At 52.5% G+C, this 10,094-nt stretch overlaps 1 protein-coding gene across 1 annotated transcript in view; it reads right to left on the reverse strand.

The window, feature by feature from the left end:
* Positions 1–9,758, reverse strand: part of TOX2 (TOX high mobility group box family member 2) — a 188,902-nt gene extending 179,144 nt beyond the window's left edge. The window contains exon 1 of the mRNA XM_071446586.1: positions 9,542–9,758. Coding sequence (XP_071302687.1) covers positions 9,542–9,643 — 102 coding nt within the window. The 5' untranslated portion in view covers positions 9,644–9,758. The remainder of the gene's footprint in view (positions 1–9,541) is intronic.
* Between the last annotated feature and the right edge of the window lie 336 nt (positions 9,759–10,094).

Consider the following 10,094-nt stretch of genomic DNA (forward strand, 5'->3'; position numbering starts at 1 on the left):
ATGCTGGTCTCAGCTTGAACAGATTGATCAAGTTGAAACCCCAGTGTCACCAACATCCGTCTGGGGTAGAGAGCCCAGACCATAATTCCAGTGTCAGTCCCTAAATATCCCTGGATTGAAGGCTGACCTCAGTGTCTGGCTGCAGGGCTGGACCCACGGTGCTTGCTGGAAGGTTTTTCTTCCAGGGCTGTTTGATCTTCAATCAACAATGCTTATCAGTGCTAAAGTCTGCCAGCCATTCCCAAAAGTTTGATATTTTTAACAGCACATTCTTCTTCTCCTTTGAACGCTATTTAGAGACAAGATAATGTGGCAGGGGAAAAGTTGCCTCCCTGGGTTGAGCATGAACAAACAGAGCAGGATCTGATGGGGGGGAATATTTTCCATTGCTACAAGCCCCAGTTTCTGTTCTTTGTGTCCCCTCCCCCAGTATTTCTGCTTTTTCTTCTTTATATGATATTCTAACACTTTTTTGGGCCATTGCATAAGCTGAAACAAATCAAGATAATTCAGCTAGAATTCACTAAGGTTTTCATACATTTCATTTTCATGCTGTCAAAGTTTCTCTTCTTTTTGTTGAGGACTCCAGGGTACACTGCCCCTCTTCTGACAGTAGGGACAATGGATCTAATTCCCTAAAAATACATCATTCTTCCACTGCAGGCACAACGTTCTGAGATGGCTCAGTGCATAAAACCCCTCTGTTTGAAGAAGCACCCAAGAAAACTAAGAAACAGGGAATGGGAAAGAAACAGGGAATTGTTGTTTATTGACAAAAAAGAAATAAAAATGTTAGGGTTTAGTAACTGTAAATGATGCAACATCACAGAATGGTTTGGGTTGGATCTCATGCCATGGCAGGGACACCTTCCACTGTCCCAGGGTGCTCCAAGCCCTATCCAGCCTGGCCTTGGGCACTGCCAGGGAGCAATTGTTCCTCACAGGGAACAATTCCCAATTCCCAATATCCCATCCATCCCTGCCCTCTGGCACTGGGAGCCATTCCCTGTGTCCTGTCCCTCCATCCCTTGTCCCCAGTCCCTCTCCAGCTCTCCTGGAGCCCCTTCAGGCCCTGCAAGGGGCTCTGAGCTCTCTCTGGAGCCTTTTCCTCTCCAGGTGAGCACCCCCAGCTCTCCCAGCCTGTCCCAGAGCAGAGGGGCTCCAGCCCTTGGAGGGTCTCCATGGACTCCTCTGGACTCACTCCAACAGCTCCAGGTCCTTCTCATGTTGGGAGCCTTCAGCAGCACCACAGAGGTCCCTGGGAGCATCTTCCCCTCTGCATAAAGGAGAGGTGAGGGTGGAATAAAGGGATGGAAGCTCATCCTTGGCCAAGGGTTTGCTCTCAGGAGAGAAGGGAGCTCAGCCTGCACTGCTGGAACAGGGCTGAGCTCCAGCAGCTCCACACGAGGCCAAGCTCCCCATGACAACCCCCTCCCCTTCCCAGCACCATCCTTCACACTACAACTGTTGCATTTGAGGGTTTTCAAAAGGCAACTTGACAACTCCTAAAGAGCCTGCACAGCCCTACCACCTTCCCAGGGAGAGGGAGATGTTCAGGAATAAACAATAAGGGTGAACCTGGCTGGAAAGGTGGAACTTTCTTCATGGGTATGAATGTGGAGATCCACATCTTTGGAAGAGAAAAGCCTTTCAGATGGCCCAGGCTCTGCTTGCACTTCTCCAGGGGCCTGGGTCTCCTGCAATGGATACTCAGTGCTCAGAGTGCCTCAAATTATTCCTAAAATAACCCCCCACAGGTCTGGGGGGCCCTGAAATGTGCTGCTGCTTCTGGAGAGGGAGAACTTGGCCAGTTCCTGGAGAGGATAAAAGGCAGAGCCATAACACAGCTCTTATCTCCCAAGCTTGGCCACTGGCAAGAACAGAGATGGAGAGGAAGGTGATTGTTTTTTCTGAAGTGGAGAGGAAAAGCACCACCATGCACATGCAGGCAGCTGGGAAGAAAGGGGATGGAGCCTCCCTGAGGAGCCCAGATGGGGATGGAAACTCTGACTCACCAGCAGGTTTTGTGGGAAGAGAAACCTGCTGATATGATCCAGCTAATCTGATAAAAAAAGGGCTCCTTGCCACTGGGGGGTGGGACAGGACCCATGGGGCTGGGGGGAAAACACAGCCTGGGTGCCAGGGAGGATGGTGGCATGCCACCAGAGGGGAGGGTGGCTCGTGCCAGGCCTCATCCTCCTCCTCCCCTGAGCACCACAGTGCCAGGGCTGCCCCAGACCTTTCCTCCAGGCTGGGGGGCTCTGCTGGGGAAGATGATGCTTGTTGGGAATGGGGAGAAGAGGCTCAGAGCAGAGGGGCAGCAGGTTCTGCCACCTGGTCCTTAAATGTCACCCCCCCTTTCCTATCAGCTGCTAAGTCATGAGATCCTTAGAAATTTAGGGGAAAAAAGGCAGCATGAGAGCAAGAGGGTGAATCCTCAAACCAACAGAATAAATTAAATCTTCTACATTTTAAACACTGGCAAAACTCTCCTGTGCCCAGGTCCAGCCCAGAATTAGAGGTCAAGAAGCTGCCTGGGACCGAGGCTGGGCTGATTTCTGCAGATCAGGCTCCTCTGAAGCCACGTGCAGCCACCAACACAACCCAATAATCTCCCCACAAGAGCAATTCCTGGCTCAGGCCCCGTTTAACACTTCCCTCCCAGTTCCCTTCGCCACGGAGCTGCAATCTCACAGTCGTCAGGAAGAGATTTAATTATATCTGCAGAGGTCAAGCAATCCATGCAAAAGATGGGGGAGGCGGGGAGAGGTTCTGTGGCACAAGGCAGAGATTCTGCCTGCAGCACCACGGCAGCCAGGGCCATTTTTCAGGGAAGAAATGGCATCCATCAGAACAAAACCTCCAGAGGGAAACAATAGGAAAAGGTGGGGGGGAAGGCAGATAATTAAGATATTTAAATCTGGTCATACAGCTGTAAAATCAGGTGATTTAATGCTGTTTTCTATCTTTTTATTATTATTTTTTTAAAGAGTGGTGTGATCAGTGCTTGTTCCAGTAAGTTTTGTTGAGAGATTTCTTCCTGCTGAAGCTGAGCTGTGCATCCCCAATTACTATAATTAGATATAATATATCATATATAATGCATAATATAATTTCTATCATATATTAGATAATAGATAATTTATGTACACCATGGAATATAGTATATGCCATCTATAATTTATGTGTAATATTATAGAACATACATTATGCATTATTTAATTATATTAAAACGAGTGTAAAATCACAAAGGTGGAACATTAGAGCTCAAACCTCCAATTAGGAATTAATAGTTTGAAAGCACTAATCACACTAACACTTCAGCCTGACTTGAGGAATACTGAATAAGATCTCAAGAGGAGGCAGAGGTGCTGCTACACGACAGTTCAGACAGAAGCCTCGCACTCACCGGATGGAAAATTGTCAGGAAAAACACATTAGCAACACAATAACTTATTTTTAATGTGGAGCTGTTAGGAAAACACAATTATATGCTTCATTTATACTGCCAGATATAACCCAACTTATGGTAAAAGCATTTAGAGCTCATTTTGTAAAAAAAAAAAAACAACAGAGGAGTACAAAGGTAAGAGGGGAAAATTGCACCTCGAGGGGAAAATGCTCCCCCCTCCCAGTGGGGCCAGTGTGTGGTGGTGGAGCATCCTCTCCTTGTAGCCAGCAGGAAGGAGATGCAAAGTGAAGGCAGCATGAAAACAGAGATTTTTTGGCAGATGCTGCAGAAAGATCACAATGTTAACAACGACCCCCAGGAAAGGAGCTGGCAGTGCCCATCCCTACCAGGAGGAAAAGCTGGAAGAGCTCTGCAGGGTTCCAGGTGCTCTCCCACTGCCCTGGCACGAGGATCAGCCATGCACCCTCCAAAATATTGAGTGCTCTGGTCTGTACAATAAAATAGAGTTTATTAACAGGATGTTTTCTCTGTTATGGATGCACAAACTGATCCTGGTGCCTGCTGCAGGCTCAGAGGTCCAAGGCAGAGCTGATCATGGATTTCCTCTGCACTTATGGTGGTGTAACACCCACAGGCTCTGGAACACTGATTTGGGGGACAGTCATAGATTTGAAGAATCATAAATAAATCAGAGAAACCTGTACAGTTCTGATCCTGAAATTTTGTTTCTTGATGTCTCCTCTGCTACAAGGACTTCCACGGATGAGGTTCTTGACAAGGTTATTCGGAAGCAGCCCAAACAAACATGTTGTTACACACAAATCAGACTGGTCTTCAAAACATCTCCCATTGTTCCCAAAACAACCAGATTAAAGCCTCCCCTCCGTGCATGCAGAGAGAACAACATTTTCTATGAATGGACAGACATTCATTATTTAGCTTCCAATCCCTGACTTAAAGCCCAAGGCAAAAAAAATGGAGCTTCAAACACTTTCTGCTGTGCAACCCATCAAAGGCCACTCTGGAGAAGGCAGGGTTGTCCCACTGAGTAACTCAACCACTTTTCAGAGGAAGCTCTTGCCAATATTCAGGGCCTAAAAGAAAAAAATAATTTAAAAAATCTACATTTGCAAATCAACAGGAGCTGCCTGCCAAATGAGAATGAAATGGGCCTCAAATTAAAAATCTGCTGGACTTTGTTCTGCATCCAAAATCCTCCATCTCCAAAGAAAGATTTATGCTACTTCAAAACAGAGTTGGCTTCGGAAGTAGGAAGGGAAAAAATGTATTTTATCTTCCAGAATGGCAAAGCAGTGCTGGAACAAGGAAAAAGGGACCATGTTTATCACTGCAATGTACAATTTATTGTAAAAGTCAAAACAGAACATTTCACAGAAATGCATTTGCTACATTGACTCAGGCTCGTACCAGCTCAGATCCCATTTCTGAAGGGTTCTTAAAAGAAGAGAGCATTGGTTGCAGACTAATACCCATCACATGACTAGTAGATTTTAATGGTGTATTGGTGAAATAGCTTTTGTCAATTTATCAGCCCAAAAGGCAAGAGAGAGGCTGTATTTGGAGAGGCAAAGCCACAGGATCCTACAAGGGAAATTTGGGAAAAGGTTTGATGGTGCTGATGAATCCTACAGAAATCCTGCAGGGTTAATAACAGAGCCCCCAGCATGGGGATTCCTGAGGACCACAGGCACTCCCAGGGTCTCACAGCAGTGTGGATTTGGTATTCCCAGGCTGGGTCCTCCTCCTCCTCCTCATCAATCCCCATCAATTCCTCTGGCTGGAAATTGGGCATCGTGCTAACGCAGTCTGACCATTGTAGCACCAGAAGCAAGCAGGCAGAATTTCTATTTAAATTTATTTCTGCAGGAAGAATAGAGATGATAATTCACTCCCCAAAGATGCCCCTGGGGAGCAGGATCACTCCTCCTGCATCCCTGCACACCCTGCATGAAAGAGCTCAGGGTATCGTGCTCTGGCAGGATTCCTGTCACAGGCCTCCCTTGCCAAGGCAATTTTGCTTGGGCTGAGAAGGAAAAACTCCCTCCTGAGCTTTGTAGATCCACACAAACAATTTAGGATCTAGAAAAAACCCCTTTCATGCTGGTGTATCAGCCAGCACACCAGATCCTGTCACTAAAGCTCTGCTAAGAGCTGAACGAGCCTCGCTGTTACTAAAATGCACATTTTTTACCGTACTGTGGTTTGCTTATTGTGAAATAGAGCTGCAGAATCTCCCTAGAGCTCAAGTGGGAAAAATCTCCACATTTTCTCAAAGCAATTGGAGGGTGGGAGGGAGCAACACCCCCTTAGGTGGTGCAGGAACACGCTGCTCTCCCCAAAACACCAGCACCACACACGAGCAGCTCAAAGCCCTGGGAAAGCTCTCCTGGCAAGCAAGCAGGAAGGGAAATGCAGCAGGAACCAGCAAAATGGCCAGAGGGGACAGGAAAAGGGGTTTAGACCCAAATTGAATCAAGGAATCCAAACCAGAGGTGTTTCCTTTAGTGTTGCTCAGGTGGCTGATGGCAGGGATGGGTGTCACAGTTTGGATGAGGGCTCCTCACACTTTCAGCTGAACCTCCCCAGTCCCTCATGGACACTGAGCAGACACCAGAGGTGTTCCTGCTGTCCCAGTGGTGGAGCAGGTCCTGGATCCAGCCCACAGGATGGGGTGGCAGAACTCCACAGTGGGAAATGCTCATTGCAGCTTGTCCTCTCAGGTGCCTCCTCATCAGCCCCACTCCTTGGGCTGAGCACTCTGCAGCCCTAAAAACCCTGCCAAGGGGCACCAGGCTGTGAGCAGCAGCTCCCTGGGCACCAGGAAGTGTGGAAGGGCTGGCTCCCCTCCCCAGCTGCCATGGCAGGCTGCTCCATGCAGGATCACCAGTGACAGGGACTGGTTTACACAGGGAGCCCTTTTCCCCATGCTTCAGTGCCACCAGTACTCCTGATCCATCAGAACGGCTCACCAAACACAGTCAGCAGCAGGGAGGGCTCCTCCTCACCCTGCCTGATGGGGCAGGAGGGCTCTCATCATCCACTTGTGGGTGTCCAGCCCCTCACCACCTTCTCCATCCCTGCCAGTGGCCAGCCCTTCCAGGGCAAACAGGGATGCTGTGGAAGCAGTTAAAGGAAGGGTGCAAATTCCCTCTTTCTGGGAAGGCCAGGGCTGAGCACACACTCCCATTTCATTATCCCTCTAAACATCCCTTGTCCTTTCAGAAATGGAAATGCTGATGTGCAATAGGTCCCTGCGTATCTGCAAAGAGGAATTGTGGCTGACTGCAGCGTGCAGGAGAGACTGGAGACCTCCTGGTAACAATATCATGTCCAGTAAGTGCACAAAACAATTCCATTAACATTTCAGGCTGCTCTGGGCTAAGGCAGCTCTGCCGTGCTCTCAGTGAGTTATTTATGCACAGTGACACTGCACAGCCCAGCTTTGCTGCCTCCCCCTAAAGAAATAAATAAATAAAGGGGGAAAAAAACCCCAAACCAAACAAAAATACCCTGAACAAAACAAGCCTTTTAAATCAAAGGGCTTTAGAGCATCTCCATGAACTCAGCGAAGCAAGAGGACAGCAAAGAGCCTGTAAGTGCTCCTTGCTCAGGTCCTTCCCAGAGATGGATTTTATCTGGGATATCTGCACACCATAGTGGGAGAATTCTGATTTTTCCAGTCCACCCTACCCTCCTCTGGAGATGTTTTAAGTGGAAATGCTTTGAGGCAGACACTGACACAGCCCAGCCCTGGGCTGAGCCACCAGCACCGGCCAGGAGCAGTGGGGTTGGGATTGGTGTTAGGTTCTGGAGTTTCCCAGAGAATCCCAGGAAGCAGGAGAACTCTTGCTCCGTGGCAGAGAACATGAGAAGGAGAGAACAGCACGCTGCTGGTGATCCTCGGCCGGATCCCACCTGGAGTTATCCGAAGGAAAAGCACCAGGAGCCAGCTCCTCCCGCCCCTCTCCGGGCCACGGTTTGGTGCTGGAGTTACAGCCGCTGTACCTGCAGTCTGCCAGGGAAACTGAGTCAGCCCGTTCCATCCCTGCCTTCATCCCTGCCACATGCCACGGACAAACGTGCACGGCTGTGCATAAGCAAATGTCATTTGATAACTCAGAAAAGAAAAGAAGGGGGGGGGGATGGAAAAAGCACCCAGCAAAGGGTAAGTCACTTCCTTTCTTCTGCCGCTGCCTTAAGATGCTCGCTAGCAGTGACAACAGCAGCATCTGGTGGCAGTGGTCAGTACCTGGGGCGCTCCCCTCCGCTGTCCCATCCGCCCTGGGCACAGCCAGCAGCAGCAGCAGCAGCAGCGCCCATCGCTCCCGCTCGCTGCACCCGCAGGAGAGGCGATTCCCGCAGCCTCGGAGCCGCGGATCAATGGCCAGCGCCTAATCCGGGACTAATCTCAGGGATTCAGGCCACGGATGAGCTTAGGACGAGGGGCCCCGCGCCCCAAGGCTCGGGGGGACACGGACACCACGCAGCCCCAAGGCTGGGACACTGCGAGCGCGGCCACCAGCCCCAGCTCCCGCACAAAACACCGCAAGGCGAAGTGAATCATGCTGGCATCCAACAACTTCTGGGTAAAAGCGAGTTCCGAAAGGCAGCGGGGTCTGGGGGCAGCCGCAGTTGCCAGCGGCTCACGCTCACATGATCCCAGGTTTCTGCTCTCACACATCACGGGCGGGTGTTTCAGCAGGACAAATGTCCTGCTCCCAGGTGATCCGGCTCTCGTCAGTATTTTAAGAGCTTATTTAGTGTTTTAAGAGCAACGGTAATGATAATAAAACACTTTGAAGGCAGCAGTACGCAGATACAGGCGGAAACAACGAAAGTTGTTTCCTTTCAGTATAATCCGGCATCTCAAAATAAACGAGAACTATTCGCTTTGCTACAACTTAATAAAAAGAGATAAATAACCCACTGACAGAGAAACAGTTAAATACATCTCCTGATACATTAAGATTAATTTGCCGCGTCTGGGAAGCCGCACGCATTTCTCTCTGCTGTGTTTTAAGAGTTTGATCCCAAAGTATCACAACAGCGAGGTGAGCCGAGAGCATCCTGAGCTGCTGTACCGACGCAGGAGACCATTTTCTCCTTTTATTAACTTTTTTCGACGCAATTACCCGAATTTGGCGAGAAAGCAGCAAGGATTACGTCTGGGATGATCCCCCTCCCTCCAAAGAGATCTGGATCCCAGGGCTTTGTAGCTGAAACATCAGCGCTGTTTACCCACGGCGAGCAAGGCGACGCTCGCAGAAAACTCCTTATCCCTGAAGTAGCATCTATCCCCTTCGCTTGGCTTTCTCCAGGATGAGGGAAATTTCCTAGAGCACCTCCGCGCTCTCAAATATCCCCTGCGCATCCCTCTCCCGTTACAAGTGCAGGCTGCTTCGCCTCGCAGCTGCAGCGAGCGGGGGAAATGTGAGTGATGGAGGTGTCCCCGCCGTGCGGGGGATCTGGGGGCACACGGACACCCCCAGCCCGGAGCTGGGTGTCCCCTCGGCGGTGAGGGAGGGACGCGAGGGACGGGGCCGGACCCCGCTCGGGAGGAGCCGCGACCCGGCCCGGCGGCTCCGCGGCTCGTGAAGAAGGTGCAAAACAACAACACGGCCAAGAACAACAGGAAAAAAGTACCCGACAACAACCGCAACAACAGCCCCCCACCACACCGTGCGCATCGCCCCGGGCCGAGCGCTCCCGGAGCGGAGGAGGTTAAACCAGCCCCGCACGGACACCGCACGGACACACGGACACACGGACACCGCGCTCCCGGAGCGGAGGAGGTTAAACCAAGCCCGCATGGACGCACGGACACCGCACGGACACACGGACACCGCACGGACACACGGACACCGCGCTCCGCTCCCGGCCCGCCCCGCCGAGCATTGCCCGGGCTCGGGCTCCCCCCGCCCGCTGCGGGCGGCCCGGGCACCCGACGGCTCCCCCCGCTCCGCTTCCAGACCACTTTCAAAATTCCCTCCCGCAGGAGCCGGCGCCGCCGGCACTTTCCTTCCCCATTCCCCGTCGCCGTCCCCGTTCCCGTCCCCGCGGAGCCGCGCGGGACGCGCCGAGCCCGGGCACCCCCCTTGCCCCCGGTACCTTGTTGCAGTGATAATAATCCAGCGGGCCCAGGCAAGTGGGGTCCGCTCCGGGCAGCGAGCCCACGGCGGGCGGGGCGGAGGGGTAGAACCGAACGTCCATGCCGGGGCTGCGGGCGGCGGCAGGCGGGGGCTCCAGCGGGCATGGACCCGGCTGCGGCGGCGGCGGTGCCTGTGGCGCGGGGAGAGGGCGGGGAGAGGGCGGGCGGGGGGGCGGTGGCGGCCCCCGGCCCGCCCCGCTCCGCGCCGCCCCGCGCCGGGGCCGCTATTGTTCGCGGCGGGGCCGGGCGGCTCCTCCAGCGCCGGGGGCTCGGGCACCGCGGGCAGCGCCGCTGGAGCAGCCCCGTGCGCTCCATGCCCGCTGAGGGCAACCGCCCGCCGCTTCCCGCTGCCCGCTGGGGACCCTGCCGTGCCCTGCAGCCCGCACTGTGTGTGTGCCCGCTCCCGGCGCGGGACGGGGCCCGGCAGCTTCGTTTCCCTCCGCTCCTGGTGCCCACCCGCTGATGGAGGATGCTGTCCAGCGCGCTGGTCCACCCTCACAGGAACCCCAAAGA

The sequence above is a fragment of the Agelaius tricolor genome, unplaced genomic scaffold (assembly GCF_023055355.1).
Source record: "Agelaius tricolor isolate 1412-34295 unplaced genomic scaffold, bAgeTri1.0.p SCAF_23, whole genome shotgun sequence".
Classification (NCBI taxonomy): domain Eukaryota; kingdom Metazoa; phylum Chordata; class Aves; order Passeriformes; family Icteridae; genus Agelaius; species Agelaius tricolor.